The sequence below is a fragment of the Balearica regulorum genome, unplaced genomic scaffold, assembly GCF_011004875.1.
Source record: "Balearica regulorum gibbericeps isolate bBalReg1 unplaced genomic scaffold, bBalReg1.pri scaffold_100_arrow_ctg1, whole genome shotgun sequence".
Taxonomy (NCBI): Eukaryota; Metazoa; Chordata; class Aves; order Gruiformes; family Gruidae; genus Balearica; species Balearica regulorum.
This window is the reverse complement of record NW_022679032.1, coordinates 65-19,190: the sequence shown is the minus strand read 5'-3', so window position 1 is coordinate 19,190 and position 19,126 is coordinate 65. Positions and strand designations below refer to the sequence as shown.

The window sequence follows — 19,126 nt, the reverse complement described above, 5'->3', positions numbered from 1 at the left end:
CTGAGAGAGCAGGGGCATCCTGGGGACACAGGGTGCTGGCAAAGTTTGGGGGTGCCCAGAAGGAAGAGAAGGGGGTGCCTGAGTTGTGAGTGCCCCCCGCCTCCAACCCCCACTCCCCGTGCTCATCCTGCAGGGAGCTGCCCCCAGGCTCCTGCTCCAAGCACTGCTCCAACTGCGCTGGCTGCAAATGGCCTTCCCGGGCAGGCAGGAATCAGGACAAAAAGCCCCCAGGAACCAGCACGGCCAGACTCCATGGTCACCCACAAAGCTTTCTTGAAGGCCATGGTGCTGTGCCTGGGCAGGGTGGGCTTGGGCAGGGCCGAGAGGGACATGTGCTGCTGCGGGATGGGGGAGAGGAGAGTGGGGAGTGTCTGCAGCAGGGCAGGGGCTCTGCTCTGGACTTCTTCATGGCCACAGGCACTTTGAGGTGTCCTGTTCCCACGTGGACTTGTAACCGTAGGATAGGGGCTGTGAAACTGAAACTATAGAATCAGGTTGAGCTAATTAGTTTGTAACCAAGGTAATAGGTAATGAAGCTAACTGACCATGGCAAGGTACAATGCTGCTGCGTCCCATGTACAGTCCCTACCAAACTGAACAATAGGTTTGGAGATATTAATCTTATGAAGTCGTTATGGACAGGTGCACCCACAGCAAGGGTACTGCGCATGCCCGCAAGTAGAGGGTCATCCAGCGGACGTGGGTGCAAGACCACTGACCACCACCAGAGGCCCCTTGAGGACCACCGACTCCAATCACTGAGCATGTGTGACGGGGAGGAGAATATGGAAATGGATTCTAAGAAATGATTCTCATAGGACTGCCTTTTCTGAGAAAAACGAGGAATATGTATGTTTTCATCCTACATAACCTGTGTGTTGGTGATCACCTGGCATGCACGTTGGGTGGAACTATCCCCCATGCATCCAGGGCTGCAATAAAGAATGCCTGCCTTTTAACACTACATTGGTGTTCCGAGGTTGATTCCCGGATTTTGGTGACAGTTTCTGGCGACCCAGATGGGACCCTGCTTTTGAACCTCGACGGATCCGTGGGATCGCAGGACCTCCAGCCGGCACTGGGGAATTCTCCCGGAGAACCTCCGATCCCCGGACTGAAGAGCTTTGAGCAAGACCCCTGGGAGAGGTAAAGGCATTCTTATTTGACTTAAATAGTTAGTTTTTTGAATATTTGCTCTTACCATCGTGGCAGGACAGGCCCGCACCAAGAGCACAAGTTGAAGGCCTTATTTAAGGAGCCCTGTGGCTCTCACCACCGTGGCAGGACAGGCCCGCACCAAGAGCACGGTGCTCGTAAGGCGCGGTGAAAGCTGTGCAGAGTTGGGCTAGGGAGACGTCTCAGGTAAAAGTCTCTGCTAGGCAAAAGCCTGTGGAGCAGGGCCCACAGGGGAGGGGAAGCCTCCAAGGTTGAGATTTCTCTCACCACCGTGGCGGGACAGGCCCGCACCGAGAGAAATCCCCGAGGGAGCTCCAATGCGAGTTGGGGTCCCTCCGACTAGTGCTTGTGATAGTGCACAATCCCAACCACTAAGTCCCTGGGAGATGGGTACTTTTCCGAGTAAGAAACCAATCCCGCGAAAAACACCACTGGGATGTATTTTGGAACATTGGAAAGATCTGGGAAGAATTGATCCTTTGACTCGGAAAGAATAGATTGAATATTGTAATCACTGGTGGCCACTGTGTACTTTAGAGATGGGGAAAAGTGGCCGGAAAATGGGACGTTGCAGTATAACACAATTTTGCGATTGGTGCTATTTTGTAAGAGGGAAGGTAAACGGAATGAAATGGCATATGTGGATTTGTTTTTCACACTGCAAAATCATCCGGAATGGCAAAGGCAATGTGAATTGGTTTCACCTAGTTCTGCGGTAATGGCATTAAATGGGCAGGAACCTGGTAAAAATTTGAAAAAAGTTTGCTCAGCTTGTGATATTGGTAAACGGTGTTTTACATGTGAATTTGAAGACGATGATGTTGAATTATTGGTTGCACCTTGTAGAAGGCTAGGAAATGATCAGGGGGATCAAAATCTGGAGGTTAATAACGCTTCCACCCCTCCTGTGGAAGGGGAGGCAGAAGGATTCAGCCCGGTTGCTGGGAGGACAAGGGGAAGAGGGGGAGGAGACAGATTAACTCCCCTCCAGGCCCCTCTTTGACAGGCAGTTGGCAATGAGGGTCCGGTAATGGTAAAAGTTCCCTTCTCAATAATTGATTTAAGAGCATGGAAAGAAACTGCGGGCACTTATCGGGATGATCCCGAAAGGGTTGCCAAAGTAGTAGAAACAATGATCAGAACCCAAAACCCCGATTGGGAGGATTTGCAAGTAATATTGGATACTTTGTTGGAAGACACTGAAAAGAAAATGGTATTAAATACGGCCAGAAAACAAGTGGAAGGAGCTCATGCAAATGGGATTATACAAGGGACAGTGGACCAGAATTTTCCATCCACAAATCCTGAGTGGGACCCTAATCAGCCAGGACCCAGAGGGATGCTGACTAGATCTCAGAAGTGGATTTTATTTGGTGCTAGACATGCAATGCCAAAGGCAATTAATGGGTCTAAACTTGATGAAGTGAGACAAGAATGAAATGAGTCCCCTTCAGCCTTTATGGAAAGACTGAAGGTGACTGCTAGAAACTACAGTAATTTGGACCCAGAAAAACCGGAGGAAGCTATACAATTGGCCTCTATATTTATGGGACAATCAGCCCCAGACATCAGGAAAAAGCTCCAAAAATTGGAAGGGGCTGAGTCCAGAGACTTACGTAAAATGCTTGCAATAGCCTGGGCATTGGAGAAGAGACTGCCCTAAAGTTGGAAGATTAGGTCCAACACTCCATGCTGTTAAATTGATGACTTTGGATAATGAATCATCAAGGGGACCGGGGGAATCAACCCTAGCTGAGGCCCTGGTTACATTAAAGCTAGGGAATGAAGAAACGGAGTTTTTAGTAGATACGGGGGCTACATATTCGGTATTGAATACGTGTAAAGCGAAACTCAACCATAAATCAGCAGAGGGTGTTGGTGCGACAGGGCGAAAAGAGAACTAGCCTTTCTTGAAACTGTTAAAAATTGAAGCTGGGAAAACAGCGGGTCAATTTTTGTACATGCCCGAATGTCCGTTGCCCTTATTGGGACGAGATTTATTAAGCAAATTAGATGCACAAATTATTTTTAAAAGATGGAGAAATCAGATTACTAATACCAGAATTGAAAGCCATAGAGGCGAGAGTGTTTATGCTACAGGAGTCCTCCAAGGAGGAACAGATTCCAGAAGTGGTGGACAATGCAGTAACCCCTTTGGTATGGGCAAGTGAAGTTCCGGCACGATCCAAACTGGCAGAACCGGCAAAGGTGACTTTAAAACCTGGGGCCAAGCCGGTAAGACAAAAACAGTATCCTATTAAGTGGGAGGCTCGAAAGGGATGAGAGGAATTAACCATAAAAGTTTTAGAATATGGGCTGTTAGTAGAATGTGAATCAGAATACAATACCCCTATATTACCAGTAAGGAAATCAGGAGGTAAGGAATACTGATTAGTTCAGGATTTAAGGGCCGTAGATCAAATAGTTCGAGATATACACCCAGTAGTGGCCAATCCATACACTTTCCTGACCTCTTTGAAGGAGGAACATAAATGGTTTACTGTACTGGATTTAAAGGAGGCCTACTTCTGCGTACCTCTGGATACAAAAAGTCAAAGCATATTTGCTTTTGAATGGGAAAGTCCTGCTACCAGACGAAAAACGTAACTAACGTGGACTGTGCTTCCACAGGGATTTAAAAATAGCCCTGCAATATTTGGAAATCAATTGGCAAAAGAGTTAGAAATGTGGAAGAAACAGAATCAAGGAGAAGGGATATTATTACAGTATGTGGATGACATCCTGATAGCAGCAGGAAGCAAAGAAACATGTTTTAAAATGACCATCAGTTTATTGCATTTCCTGGGCCAAGGAGGATATAGAGTTTCTAGAAACAAGGCCCAGATGGGGAAAGAAGCAGTGATTTATTTGGGATTTGAGACATCTCAAGGAGAGAGACAATTGGGAAGCGAAAGAAAAGAAGCCATTTGTCAGATCCCCGAACCTAACAGTCCAAAGGAACTGAGAGCCTTTCTGGGAATAATTGGGTGGTGTTGACTCTGGATTCTAAATTATGGACTGTATGTGAAACCCCTGTATGAAGCCCTGAAGGAATCCAAAGACCAATACTTGATTTGGACACCTGAATGCCACAAATCATTCAAAGAACTCAAAAAGGCATTAATGATGGCCCCTGATCTAACCAGACCTTTTGAGCTGTTTGTGCACGAAAGGCAACATCTGGCCCTTGGAGTGCTGGCACAACGGCTGGGATCCTGGAAGCAGCCGGTGGGGTGCTTCTCCAAACAACTTGACACCGTGAGTAAAGGATGGCGGGGATGTTTGCGTGCCGTGGCAGCAACGGTGCTGCTGATTCAGGAAGCTGGAAAATTGACTATGGGCCAAAAGAGAGGGGTATATGTACCACATATGGTAATAACTGTCTTAGAACAAAAGGGGGGTCACTGGCTATCCCCTAGCAGAATGTTGAAAGACCAGGTTGTCCTATTGGAATAAGATGATGTGGAATTAAAAACCACAGCAACTGTAAATCCGGCAATGTTCCTGTCAACAGAAAATCCTACCAAGAAATTGGAACATGGTTGCCTGCTGACCATTGAACAAGTTTATTCCAGCAGACCAGACCTGAAGAACAAACCTTTGAAGGATCCTCATCTGGAACTGTTTGCGGATGGAAGCAGTTTCGTGCAAGAAGGAAGGCAAATAGCCGGGTATGCTGTTGTCACCGCCACCAAGATATTGGAATCAGGGACGGTACCTGCCAATACATCAGCGCAGAAAGCAGAACTGGTGGCACTAAAGCAGGCTTTACGGATGGCAGAAGGGAAAAGGGTAAACATATGGACGGATTCCAAATATGCATTTGGTGTGATCCATGCTCATGGAGCTATCTGGAAAGAGAGAGGACTGTTATCAGCCCAAGGATCACCAATAAGACATAAGGAGGAAGTTCTTCAACTCCTACAAGATGTGCAGGAACCGAAGGAAGTGGCCATAATGCATTGCAAGGCACAACAATTTGGTCAGACGGCTATAAATATAGGTAATCGATTGGCGGATAAAACTGCAAAGGAGGCTGCTGAACAAGGTGTCCTTGCACTAGTACCAGTAAAACAGATGAAAATTCCAAATTTAAAAGCAAGATACAGTCAACTAGGTGAACAATTGGCAGAGCACTTAAAGGCATCTCAGGATATGGAAGGATGGTGGGTAACACCAGAAAATAAGGCAATAGTGACCCCACAAGTTATGTTAGAACTTGCAAAAGAGAAACATGAGCAGACACACTGGGGTATAGATGCTATGGTTACAAGTTTAAGAATATCTGTAACGTGTCTAGGATAGGAAAATATGAGTGGAAGTATTCAAAAGTTATTATTTCAAAACTTCCAAAGGGGGGAAGTGTAACCGTGGGATAGGGGCCATGAAACAGAAACTATAGAATCAGGTTGAGCTAATTAGTTTGTAACCAAGGTAATAGGTAATGAAGCTAACTGATCATGGCAAGGTACAATGCTGCTGCGTTCCATGTACAGTCCCTACCAAACTGAACAATAGGTTTGGAGATCTTAATCTTAAGGGAGTTGCTATGGACAGGTGAACCTACAACAAGGGTACTGCGCATGCCTGCACGAAGAGGGACACCCAGCGGACACAGGTGCGAGACCACTGACGACCATCAGAGACCCCTTGAGGACCACCGACTCCAATCACTGAGCATGCGTGACGGGGAGGAGAATATGGAAATGGATTCTGAGGAATGATTCTCATAGGACTGCCTTTTCTGAGAAAAACGAGGAATATGTATGTTTTCATCCTACATAACCTGTGTGTTGGTGATCACCTGGCATGCACGTTGGGTGGAACTATCCCCCATGCATCCAGCGCTGCAATAAAGAATGCCTGCCTTTTAACACTACATTGGTGTTCCGAGGTTGATTCCCAGATTTCGGTGACACCTGGAAGCACTCCAGGTCAGGCTGGACGGGGCTGTGAGCAACAGGAGCTGGTTGAAGATGCCCCTGCTGAGGGAGGAGATGACCTTCAGAGGTCCCTTCCCACCCAAAATGGTCCTTTGATGGATTCTATCCCACCCCGTCCCCTCTCACCCACTGCAGGTGTCCCGGTGGCCGACGTCTTCCTGGTGCGACCACTGGCGTTGGGTGAACCCAACACGCTGGTGTGTCTGGTGGGAAACGTCTTCCTGCCGGCGGTGGAGATCAGTTGGCAGCTGGATGGGGTCCCTGTCACCCAAGAGGTCACCCACACCCACTATACCCCACGGCCAACCTGGCCTTCGTCCGCTTCTCCTACCTGCCGGTGACGCCCAGCGCTAGTGACGTCTACACCTGCATGGTCACCCATGAAGGGGACAACTCCTCCGTCATTGCCTACTGGGGTGAGCATGGGGACGGGGACGGGGCTGCTGGGGAGACACCAGTGACCCCCCGCGTGTCTCCCCTTAGTGCCCCAAATCCCCGACCCCTCCGAGGTGCTGGAGATGGTGCTGTGGCTCTGGGCATCCTCCTGGGGCTGCTCAGCATCGCCATGATCCTGGCGGCACGCCGGAGAGCCCACGGTACAGCCTGGATGCCGGGGTGTCCCCTTGCTGAGGAAGGGGTGTGATGAGGGAGGGGGTGAGGAGGCAACTGTCACCAAATCCCCTCTTGTGTCCCCCACCCAGGTTGAGCACAGGACGGTGCAGAGACCGGCACCACTCGTTGCAGGAGTGGAGATGGTGGGGGGGGAGGGGGAAGGTGGCCAGGGCACGAGAAAAGATGATCTCCAGAGGTCTCGCAGCCCCAGCCCCCGGGGACACGGGCAACGCTCCACACCTACCAGACACCGCAGCAGCTGCATGCGCCTTACTGACCACGCAAAACGCTGCGCCAGTTGCTCCCAGAGCATGCGGAGGCCTTGCTTCACCGCTTCCAGCTCCATGGCTGGACCTGCGCGGGGGGAGCCACAGTCACGGTCACAGTCAGGGCTGCCCAGGGCATATTCCTCAAGGTTTGGGGTCCAAATGTGTCATCAGAAGGCTGCTTTGGCCAACAATGTTCTCCTCCAAGCAATTGCGGCCTTCCAGTACCTGAAGGGGCCTCCAAGAAAGATGAGGAGGGACTGTTCATCAGGGAGCGTGGTGGCAGGAGAAGGGGGAATGGGTTTAAGCTGAGGAGGGGAGACGGAGATGAGATGTGAGGCAGAAATTCTTCCCTGTGAGGGTGGCGAGGCCCTGGCAGAGGTTGCCCAGAGAAGCTGTGGCTGCCCCTGGCTCCCTGGCAGTGTTCAAGGCCAGGTTGGAGGGAGCTTTGGGCAACCCACCAGGTTTTGCCTTTTCCTTCCCATTCTCCTGCCCACCTCAGCGGGGGTGAGGAGTGAGCGAGTGGCTGCGTGGTGCTCAGCTGCCAGTGGGGCTGAACCACGACAGGGCCCCACGGCGGCCCCCGGTGAAACAGGGCATCGTCTCAGCACCCACTCTTAGGGCACGGGCGGGAGCAAGCGCGGGCACCCTGTGTCGGCGTCTCCCCGTGGGGTTTCCCTGTTCTTGGACGATGTGACTGTCAGAGCTGCCCACCCCAGCACCCGGCACGAGCCAAGCTGCGCGTGGACTCCCAGCAGGCACACGCACACGCTCTCACGCAGGCGCGTGCACCACAGGTGTGCACATGTGCAGGGACGGCCGATCTGCGTTTGCCGGCCTCGGTGTAAATGAGTTCCCGGCTGCTGGAGCCCGAGCAGTCTCAGCCACGCTTACGGGGTGGCCTGCACATTGCTAAAGGGCTGCCGAAAAGGGGGAGTAAAACCCTGACCATGGCCTGAGGAGACCAGGGGTTCCACCTGACTATCCAGCGCCATCAATCCTGCGGGGACAGAGGGAGGGAGGAGGGAGGAGGGAGGGAGGGATGCCGGGTGAGGCTGGCACGCAGGGGCCTGGCTTGCGGCAGGCAGGGTGGCGGCGCCCGGTGCCTTGCAGATGAGACTGGGCCTGGCCTGGAGGGGCTGGGGGGAGCGGCACGCGGGGCAGGACCCTCTCCCTGAGCCCCAGCAAAGACGCCCGAGCAGATGGAGGTGGAGACAGAAAAGGCTTTATTGGCGGGGGCTGTCAAAAGGGCAGCAGCCCCTCACTGGCCACGGGGAGGATCTTTCCCAGGGCGTAGGCCAGGTGGGTGTAGGTCTCCTCACACAGCAGATGCGGCAGCAGGCGGTAGAAGAGCTCGGGGTCGTAGGAGGCGGCGTAGAGCACCGCAGCAGCCAGAGCGAAGCCGACGGCCAGCTGCAGGCCCAGCAGGAGCAGGCAGAGTATCCTGTGGGGCAGAAGAGGGATGGGAGAGAGGGCAAGGTGGATGCATCGCCAGCCCATCTTGCCTATGGGATGGAGGGGGCTGTCCTGGGAGTCCCGGGGGCTGCCTCCCCAGCCGTTTCGCGTTGCTGCCTCGGGCAGGGTGGGGCAGGAGACTCCGCAAGCCTGGGAGAACGCCCCGGCCCAGGGTAAACGGACGCTGAGCACTCGCCAGCGGCAAAGGCCACAGCCGGCCAGCAGCTCCCCAGCAGCCTGGACTTGTGAGCCCCGGCGGCTGGAGCAGGTGTGCGGCCCATCGCAGCCGCTGCCCGGGAGCGGGCCCCAGGGGACCCAGAGGGGACACTCACTGCAGCCAATACGTGAAGCCACGTCTCCTTGCCAGCAGGTCCCTCTCCTGCAGGTCAACACAGAGCAAGGACACTTGTCAGGCACTGCCGCGCGGTCGGGACAGCTGGGGTTGCGCGGTGCCCCTCCGCCTTGCGCGGGACTACAGCCCACGCATGGCTCTGACCTCCACGGACCCCTCTCCCGCTTACCAGCTGTGCTTCCACCACCTCCGGCAGCACAGTCTGCGGCGCCTCTGCCTCCTTCTTCCTCTGCTGCTGCCTGCAGGCAACAGGGCTTGGTTGGACGAGTTACGGACCTCCACGGCCACGCGGGGGGTCCCCTTCCAAACATACCCCACCCCAGGCAGGGACTGGGCTCCCCTGTCACACATGCTGCACATGTGCGTGCTGCACGTCCCCCCCCACCCCATTGCCTGGCACCGGCACTGGCAGCCCCATCGCTCCGGGTGCCGCAGAGGCCCCCCACCGGACAGCCGTGTGGGGCAGGGGCCCAGCTCACCAGATCTCTTCCTGCTCCACTGCCTCTTCAAGCTGCCCTATTTCCTGGCGCAGCACCTGGGAGAAGGAAGGGTCTGAGTCCCTGAGCCCGCCGCGGCCCTCCTCCAGCCCCCCCTAGTCGCGCAGGGCCCGTGGGCACCCACCCGTTTTCCCCCAGCACTTTTGGCACTACCTCATTGTAGCGCTTGTCCTCCTGCAGCCAGGCCTTCATCTGGGCATAGTGCTTGTCCCCCTGCAAAACAACGGGCGCATCGTGCGGGCGGCTGGGCTGGGACCTGGGCACCCTCACCCCCCTCCAGCCCCAGGGCACTGGGAGACTGGGCGACTGGCAGGGCCAGGCATAGGGAAGTAAGTGGTGGATGCCCCCAGTGTCTGGGGAAAACGTCCTCCCCGGTCACGCTCCTGCCCAGAGCCGCTGGGCGACCGGCGTGAGGTGACCCTCCTTGAGCGGGTCAAGACAAGATGACCTCCAGAAGTCCCTTCAAAGCTCTCAGCCCCAGCCGACTCTGCCCTGGGACTTGTGCAGAGGAGAGGACACCGACCTTGCTGTTGAACTTGTCTATGGCTTCACGCACATCCCGATGCGTCTCCTCCTGCATGCGGAAAGGAGAGCAGGGGCTCAGGGCCTGCAGCCCCGGCCCCCGCGGACCGGGAGCCACTCCACACCTACCATATGCTGCAGTAGCTCCTTGCTCTTTGCCATGTTGGTGGAGCTCTGCACAGAATCTGTGCCGGCTCCTCCATCGGTCCCCGGAGCCTCTGCTGCCTGCAGGAATGGGGAACCATCAGATTCCCTGGCACAGACGTAGACCCGCCTCGCCCGTGGCGCTGCCCCAGCTTCCCACGCCCCAGCGCCCATCAGCCGCCTGCACACCCGCCCCCGGCCAGCGGTCCCTCGCCCTGTGCCCGGCTCGGCCGGCGCTAGCTGGGTGCACTGGCACCCCCCTCCCGGAGCCTGTCAGGATGGGCCTCCTTCTCCCCTCTCCCTTCTGCGCCTCTTCCAGGCTTGCGGGTGTCTCCCTCTTTTCCTTCTGGAAGTTCTGCTGCGGGAGAGGAGGGGAAGAGGAGCAGCAGTCAGGGCACCGGCACACTCCCACGAGCGCACTGCCCTCCGCCTTATCCCCTCCCGGCTCCCTTTGGGCACTGCCTTTGCCCTGGCGTCCCCTCTCCTTCCCAGCCCTGCAGGCACTGCGGGCAGACAGAGGGACCCCCAGGCCCAACGCTGGACACGGTCCACGCCTGGACGTGGTCCCGAGCGCCTGGCTCTTGCTGGCCCTGCTCGAGCAGGGGCCAGGGCACGAGACAAGATGATCTCCAGAGGTCTCGCAGCCCCAGCCCCCCGGGGACACGGGCAACGCTCCACACCTACCAGACACCGCAGCGGCTGCGTGCGCCTTACCGACCACGCAAAACGCTGCGCCAGTTGCTCCCAGAGCATGCGGAGGCCTTGCTTCACGGCTTCTAGCTGCATGGCTGGACCTGCGCGGGGGGAGCCACGGTCACGGTCACGGTCAGGGCTGCCCAGGGCTGGCACGGGAGCCTCCCCCCAGAGAGGAGCACCGTCAGCCACCTGTAGTCACGCGCCTGCAGCCCCCGCAGGCAGCGGTCCTGTGCGCGCACACGCACTAGTTCTGTGCCCGGCTGGGCCTGCGCCAGCCGGGGGTGGCTGGGCACGTGGCAGGAGGGGGTGGGTGGGGGGCACCCGGGACCGGTCCCCCCCCGCCCCCCCCCCATAAGCCCCAGCAGCACACATGCGTCCTCCCCACCCGGCCCTGCCCCGGCCCAGGCAGCTGCCTTCCCCCCCGCCGCTGGCAGACACGCGCAGACCCCCGGCCGAGGCCTGCGGGGACCGTGGGCATCCTCTGCCCTCACCTCCTCTTTTCCGTGGGGTGCCTTCCACTGCACGGCGGACACAGGACAGGTCGTTGGCGACTCCTCTCCAAACTCCTGCCCAGTAGCACCCAGGTTGGGTTCTCCTCCAGATGCTTCCCCAGCTCTGGGAGCAGCTCCCTTTGTACCAGCCAGGGCGCCCGTGTCACAAACGCACAGTGACATCACAGTGCCATGGCCACCGCTGCCCATCGTCACATGGCCATCACCTCCCTGGGGCTGGTGCCAGCGCTGAGGTGGGGCCTGCCCCGGTTTCAGCGGAGAGACATGGCGCTGTTGGAGCGAGTGCAGAGGAGGCCACGAAGTTGATCGTAGGGCTGGAGCCCCTCTGCTATGAGGACAGGCTGAGAGAGTTGGGATTGTTCAGCGTGGAGAAGAGAAGGCTCCGGGGAGACCTAATTGCGGCCGCCTAGTACCTGAAGGGGCCTACAGGAAAGATGGGGAGGGACTGTTCATCAGGGAGGGTGGTGAGAGGAGAAGGGGGAATGGGCTTAAGCTGACGGAGGGGAGATGGAGATGAGATGTGAGGCAGAAATTCTTCCCTGTGAGGGTGGCGAGGCCCTGGCACAGGTTGCCCAGAGAAGCTGTGGCTGCCCCTGGCTCCCTGGCAGTGTTCAAGGCCAGGTTGGAGGGGGCTTTGGGCAAGCTGGGCTAGTGGAGGGTGTCCCTGCCCACGGCAGGGGGGGTGGAACTAGATGATCTTTAAGGTGCCTTCCAACCCAAACCACCTATGATTCTGTGATTCTATGAGCAGCATGACACAGTGACTTATCGGGCCACCAATGGGATGGAGTGACACAGGGCTGGTTGTTAGAGGGGCCAAAAGAAGCAGCAATAAATCCAAATTTTCCACCTTTTTCTCCTGGTCATCCCACAGTTGGTGTCTGAGATGTTTTCCTCCACAATCGTTGGCAAGAATGCACCAAGTTTCTCTCTGTTTTCCCATCACACCTCCAGAAAAAAGTGCATTTTCCTCAAGGTTTGGGGTCCAAATGTGTCATCAGAAGGCTGCTTTGGCCAACAATGTTCTCCTCCAAGCAACTGCGGCCTTCCAGTACCTGAAGGGGCCTCCAAGAAAGATGAGGAGGGACTGTTCATCAGGGAGCGTGGTGGCAGGAGAAGGGGGAATGGGTTTAAGCTGAGGAGGGGAGACGGAGATGAGATGTGAGGCAGACATTCTTCCCTGTGAGGGTGGCGAGGCCCTGGCAGAGGTTGCCCAGAGAAGCTGTGGCTGCCCCTGGCTCCCTGGCAGTGTTCAAGGCCAGGTTGGAGGGAGCTTTGGGCAACCCACCAGGTTTTGCCTTTTCCTTCCCATTCTCCTGCCCACCTCAGCGGGGGTGAGGAGTGAGCGAGTGGCTGCGTGGTGCTCAGCTGCCAGTGGGGCTGAACCACGACAGGGCCCCACGGCGGCCTCCGGTGAAACAGGGCATCGTCTCAGCACCCACTCTTAGCGCACGGGCGGGAGCGAGCGCGGTCTCCCCGTGGGGTTTCCCTGTTCTTGGACGATGTGACTGTCAGAGCTGCCCACCCCAGCACCCGGCACGAGCCAAGCTGCGCGTGGACTCCCAGCAGGCACACGCACACGCTCTCACGCAGGCGCGTGCACCACGGGTGTGCACATGTGCAGGGACGGCCGATCTGCGTTTGCCGGCCTCGGTGTAAATGAGTTCCCGGCTGCTGGAGCCCGAGCAGTCTCAGCCACGCTTACGGGGTGGCCTGCACATTGCTAAAGGGCTGCCGAAAAGGGGGAGTAAAACCCCGACCATGGCCTGAGGAGACCAGGGGTTCCACCTGACTATCCAGCGCCATCAATCCTGCGGGGACAGAGGGAGGGAGGAGGGAGGAGGGAGGGAGGGATGCCGGGTGAGGCTGGCACGCAGGGGCCTGGCTTGCGGCAGGCAGGGTGGCGGTGCCCGGTGCCTTGCAGATGAGACTGGGCCTGGCCTGGAGGGGCTGGGGGGAGCGGCACGCGGGGCAGGACCCTCTCCCTGAGCCCCAGCAAAGACGCCCGAGCAGATGGAGGTGGAGACAGAAAAGGCTTTATTGGCGGGGGCTGTCAAAAGGGCAGCAGCCCCTCACTGGCCACGGGGAGGATCTTTCCCAGGGCGTAGGCCAGGTGGGTGTAGGTCTCCTCACACAGCAGATGCGGCAGCAGGCGGTAGAAGAGCTCGGGGTCGTAGGAGGCGGCGTAGAGCACCGCAGCAGCCAGAGCGAAGCCGACGGCCAGCTGCAGGCCCAGCAGGAGCAGGCAGAGTATCCTGTGGGGCAGAAGAGGGATGGGAGAGAGGGCAGGGTGGATGCATCGCCAGCCCATCTTGCCTATGGGATGGAGGGGGCTGTCCTGGGAGTCCCGGGGGCTGCCTCCCCAGCCGTTTCGCGTTGCTGCCTCGGGCAGGGTGGGGCAGGAGACTCCGCAAGCCTGGGAGAACGCCCCGGCCCAGGGTAAACGGACGCTGAGCACTCGCCAGCGGCAAAGGCCACAGCCGGCCAGCAGCTCCCCAGCAGCCTGGACTTGTGAGCCCCGGCGGCTGGAGCAGGTGTGCGGCCCATCGCAGCCGCTGCCCGGGAGCGGGCCCCAGGGGACCCAGAGGGGACACTCACTGCAGCCAATACGTGAAGCCACGTCTCCTTGCCAGCAGGTCCCTCTCCTGCAGGTCAACACAGAGCAAGGACACTTGTCAGGCACTGCCGCGCGGTCGGGACAGCTGGGGTTGCGCGGTGCCCCTCCGCCTTGCGCGGGACTACAGCCCACGCATGGCTCTGACCTCCACGGACCCCTCTCCCGCTTACCAGCTGTGCTTCCACCACCTCCGGCAGCACAGTCTGCGGCGCCTCTGCCTCCTTCTTCCTCTGCTGCTGCCTGCAGGCAACAGGGCTTGGTTGGACGAGTTACGGACCTCCACGGCCACGCGGGGGGTCCCCTTCCAAACATACCCCACCCCAGGCAGGGACTGGGCTCCCCTGTCACACATGCTGCACATGTGCGTGCTGCACGTCCCCCCCCACCCCATTGCCTGGCACCGGCACTGGCAGCCCCATCGCTCCGGGTGCCGCAGAGGCCCCCCACCGGACAGCCGTGTGGGGCAGGGGCCCAGCTCACCAGATCTCTTCCTGCTCCACTGCCTCTTCAAGCTGCCCTATTTCCTGGCGCAGCACCTGGGAGAAGGAAGGGTCTGAGTCCCTGAGCCCGCCGCGGCCCTCCTCCAGCCCCCCCTAGTCGCGCAGGGCCCGTGGGCACCCACCCGTTTTCCCCCAGCACTTTTGGCACTACCTCATTGTAGCGCTTGTCCTCCTGCAGCCAGGCCTTCATCTGGGCATAGTGCTTGTCCCCCTGCAAAACAACGGGCGCATCGTGCGGGCGGCTGGGCTGGGACCTGGGCACCCTCACCCCCCTCCAGCCCCAGGGCACTGGGAGACTGGGCGACTGGCAGGGCCAGGCATAGGGAAGTAAGTGGTGGATGCCCCCAGTGTCTGGGGAAAACGTCCTCCCCGGTCACGCTCCTGCCCAGAGCCGCTGGGCGACCGGCGTGAGGTGACCCTCCTTGAGCGGGTCAAGACAAGATGACCTCCAGAAGTCCCTTCAAAGCTCTCAGCCCCAGCCGACTCTGCCCTGGGACTTGTGCAGAGGAGAGGACACCGACCTTGCTGTTGAACTTGTCTATGGCTTCACGCACATCCCGATGCGTCTCCTCCTGCATGCGGAAAGGAGAGCAGGGGCTCAGGGCCTGCAGCCCCGGCCCCCGCGGACCGGGAGCCACTCCACACCTACCATATGCTGCAGTAGCTCCTTGCTCTTTGCCATGTTGGTGGAGCTCTGCACAGAATCTGTGCCGGCTCCTCCATCGGTCCCCGGAGCCTCTGCTGCCTGCAGGAATGGGGAACCATCAGATTCCCTGGCACAGACGTAGACCCGCCTCGCCCGTGGCGCTGCCCCAGCTTCCCACGCCCCAGCGCCCATCAGCCGCCTGCACACCCGCCCCCGGCCAGCGGTCCCTCGCCCTGTGCCCGGCTCGGCCGGCGCTAGCTGGGTGCACTGGCACCCCCCTCCCGGAGCCTGTCAGGATGGGCCTCCTTCTCCCCTCTCCCTTCTGCGCCTCTTCCAGGCTTGCGGGTGTCTCCCTCTTTTCCTTCTGGAAGTTCTGCTGCGGGAGAGGAGGGGAAGAGGAGTAGCCGTCACCCCTGGGGTGACGGTGACATGGGGGGCCATCCGGCCCAGGAGGTCACAGTCCTGGGGGTCCTCAGATGCTGCCTGGGGAGCAGACGGGGTAGCAGAAGGGGTGACATGCCCCTTGGGGACATGGGGCAGGGACGGGCTGGATGTGCCGTTACCTGCAGGGGAGTTGTCTCCGGGGAGGGCAGTGTAACCTGCAAGAGGGAGTAGAGGGGGTGAGGAGGCTTTGTGTCACCGCAGACCACAGTCCCTGTCGCCCCTCAGCCATCGTCTACGTCCCTGTACCCCCCCAGCTGCTCACCCGGTGCCGGTGGCCTGGCCCGATACTGGTAGAGGCCGGCGATGAAGATGCTGAGTCCCAACACCATCAGCACGGTGGCCACGGCCATCTTCACCGTCAGCCCTGGGGACAAGCCGAGACCTGTGGGGACATGGTGGGGGTGAGCAATGACATGGCGAGGACCCGGCCATCTTGGTGGGTGTCTCATCCCCCCCCGATGCACCCCAGTGCTCCAGTAGGGGCTGGTCCAGGCAGGCATGTTGCACCGAGCACGTGAATGTGTTTCCAGCCACCAGGGCCGCCATCAAGGTGACCTGCATCTGTTAGGTCCAATCACCGTTGGGGATGGGGAGGTGCTCACCGGGGCCCAAGATGTCCCCGTTGTGCAGCCAGGTGACAGTCACCTCGGTGGGGGTAGAAGCCCCAGACGTGGTAGATGAGGAGGACGGGCGCCCGGGCGTTGCCCGTCGTGGAGGGGATGATGCGGGCTTGGGGTGGTGCTGGAGCAAGGAGGGGGGATGGTCAGTGAGCCCCCTCCCCACCCATGCGACGCCCTCATGCAATGTCCCTGTGCAATGCTCTGTGCAACGTCCTTGTGCAACGTGCGATTCACCATCCCCATGCAATGCTCCATGCAACGTCCTCGTGAAACGTGCGATGCACCATCCCCATGCAATGCTCCATGCAACACCCGCGTGCAACATCCCCATGCAACACCCCACCCCACACCCTACGCCACGTCCCCATGCAAAGCCCCTGTGCACAATGCCCCCGTGCAAAGCCCCCGTGCGCCGCAGGGCTCACTCCACCACATCACCAGAATTAGGGGGCCAGGTCGTCACAAGCCCGACGCCGGGCTTCGGCGCGCTGCACCCAGGCGGTGCCGTTGTTGAGGACGGTGGCGAGTTGGGTGGCAACGGGGCGGAGCAGCCCCCAGTCGCAGGGGATGAAGCGCCGGGCTTCGGGGTCGTAGCAGACCAGCGGGTTCTTGTTGAAGACGAGGGCCAAATTCAAATCCAGCATGGAGCCGTTGGCTGCCAGCGGGCAGGGGCTGGCCACGTGCACCAGGAAGGCGTCTACGAGGGGGACACGGGGGTGGGCAGGGTCCCCATGGGTTAGACCCCCCCAAACCTGCTGCACGCCCCTGTCCCCCCACATCCTACCTGCCCCCCAGCAGCTCAGCACCAGCCCCAGCACCCCCACCACCCACATGGGCGGCGGTGGGTGCCGGTGCGTCTGGCATGGCGGATGAGCTCCGGCCTCTCCCTGCAGTGCCCGACCTTCATTTCCGCCACCGGCCTGCTCCCTCCTCCTCCTCCTCCGCCTCCTCCTCCTGCTCCTCCTCAGGGCTTATCCCCAGGGATTTGGCCCCGGCACCCCACATCACCAGCGATGGGCAGCGCAGGGCTTCGCCCCGAGGGGACTGTGCCCCAGGGCTGGGCTTGGCACCACGGGAATCCCCCCTGTCCCTTCCCAGTGGAGAAACTGAGGCACACCTCTTGGGTGTGGCTCTCTGGGCAGTGCAATCCTGCTGCACCCCAATATCAGACAGCGGAGAAGCCACCACCACGTCCTCCCTGTGGCCAGCTGCTGCCCTTCCACCCTTTGGCAGTGGGGAAACTGAGGCACGCCTCTGGGGAATGGCTCTTTGGGGATAGGGCATGAACCAACCCAACCCCAATATTAGGCAGCAGAGAAGTCATGGCTGCAGCCATCTCCCGGCCTTCCCCAGTGGGGAAACTGAGGCACTCTCCTCTGGGATGGCTCTTTGGGGGGCGTGATGCAGCTGAACCCCAATATCAGACAGTGGAGAAGCCAGCACTGCATGGGGTGGGGGACAGGCGAGGACACGGGACGCAGCCACGGATGAGGAGTTTCATTGCTGGGGGGTTGGGGCGGGGCAGGAGGGAGCTTATTCCCACCTTCCCCCTCCCCCCCACCATCTCCACTCCTGCAACGAGCGGAGCTGCTCTCTGCACCGTCCTGTGCTCAGCCTGGGCAGGGGACACGAGAGGGGATTTGGTGACAGTCCCCCTCCTCAACCCCCCCCCCCCAATCACACCCCCTCTCCGGGGGGACACCCCAGCATCCAGGCCCTACCGTGGCTGCTCTGGCACGCCGCCAGGATCGTGGCGATGCCGAGCAGCCCCAGGAGGATGCCCAGAGCCATGGCAGCACCACACAGCGCCGTCTCCAGCACCTCGGAGGGGTCGGGGGTTTGGGGCGCTAAGGGGAGACACGCAGGGGGTTACCACCAGCCCTGGTGTTGTAACCGTAGGATAGGGGTCCGTAGTTTGTAACCAAGGTAATAGGTAATGAAGCTAACAAACCATGGCAAGTGGCAAGGTGACCGTGGCAAGATACAATGCTGCTATGTTCCTTGTACAGTCCCTACCCAACCGGACAATAGGCCCGGGAATATTAATCTTAGAAAGTAAGTTGCTATGGACAGGTGCAGGTGCACCTCTATGGACACGTGCAGGTGCACCTGCAACAAGGATACTGCGCATGCCTGCATGAAGGGGGTCATCCAGCGGACATGGGTGCAAGACCACTGACCACCACCAGAGACCCTTGAGGACCACCGACTCAAATCACTGAGCATGCGTGATGGGGAGGAGAATATGGAAATGAATTCTAAGAAATGATTCTCATATGACTGCCTTTTCTGAGAAAGATGATGAATATGTACATTTTGATTCTATATAACCTGTGTGTTGGTGATCACCTGGCCTGGTGCTGGGGTGGGCAGCTGTGACAGTCACATCGTCGAAGAACAGGGAAACCCCACGGGGAGACGCCGACACAGGGCGCCCGCGCTCGCTCCCGCCCGTGCCCTAAGAGTGGGTGCTGAGACGATGCCCTGTTTCACCGGGGGCCGCCATGGGGCCCTGTCGTGGTTCAGCCCCACTGGCAGCCGAGCACCACGCAGCCACTCGCTCACTCCTCACCCCCGCTGAGGTGGGCAGGAGAATGGGAAGGAAAAGGCAAAACCTGGTGGGTTGCCCAAAGCCCTCTCCAACCTGGCCTTGAACACTGCCAGGGAGCCAGGGGCAGCCACAGCTTCTCTGGGCAACCTCTGCCAGGGCCTCGCCACCCTCACAGGGAAGAATTTCTGCCTCACATCTCATCTCCATCTCCCCTCCTGCAGCTTAAACCCATTCCCCCTTCTCCTGTCACCACACTCCCTGATGAACAGTCCCTCCTCATCTTTCTTGGAGGCCTCTTAAGGTACTGGAAGGCCGCAATCGGTTGGAGGAGAACATTGTTGGCCAAAGCAGCCTTCTGATGACACATTTGGACCCCAAACCTTGAGGAAAATGCACTTTTTTCTGGAGGTGTGATGGGAAAATAGAGAGAAACTTGGTGCACCCTTGCCAACGATTGTGGAGGAAAACATCTCAGACACCAACTGTGGGATGACCAGGAGAAAAAGGTGGAAAATTTGGATTTATTGCTGCTTCTTTTGGCCCCTCTAACAACCAGCCCTGTGTCACTCCATC

At 58.7% G+C, this 19,126-nt stretch overlaps 1 protein-coding gene and 1 pseudogene across 4 annotated transcripts; one reads left to right on the top strand and one right to left on the bottom strand.

The window, feature by feature from the left end:
• The first annotated feature begins 4,674 nt into the window (after positions 1–4,674).
• Positions 4,675–6,825, top strand: LOC142599737 (class II histocompatibility antigen, M alpha chain-like; annotated as a pseudogene).
• A 6,385-nt stretch (positions 6,826–13,210) lies between these two features.
• LOC142599740 (uncharacterized) lies at positions 13,211–15,764 on the bottom strand. 4 transcript variants are annotated; one of them, XR_012833246.1, is made up of 6 exons: positions 15,645–15,764; positions 15,435–15,537; positions 14,444–15,196; positions 14,273–14,328; positions 13,963–14,123; positions 13,211–13,820 (listed from the first exon to the last, which is right to left on the bottom strand). XR_012833246.1 is itself a non-coding variant. In XM_075741507.1 (6 exons), the coding sequence occupies exons 3-6, from the start codon at positions 14,480–14,482 to the stop codon at positions 13,229–13,231; spliced, it is 858 nt and encodes a 285-aa protein (XP_075597622.1). In that variant the 5' UTR covers positions 14,483–15,196; positions 15,435–15,537; positions 15,645–15,764; the 3' UTR covers positions 13,211–13,228. The 4 variants fall into 4 exon arrangements, 3 of the variants coding, with proteins under 3 accessions (XP_075597622.1, XP_075597624.1, XP_075597625.1); XM_075741507.1 differs by having other exon boundaries at positions 13,963–14,133; XM_075741509.1 differs by having other exon boundaries at positions 13,963–14,133; positions 14,444–14,864; positions 15,502–15,537.
• Positions 15,765–19,126: the final 3,362 nt, after the last annotated feature.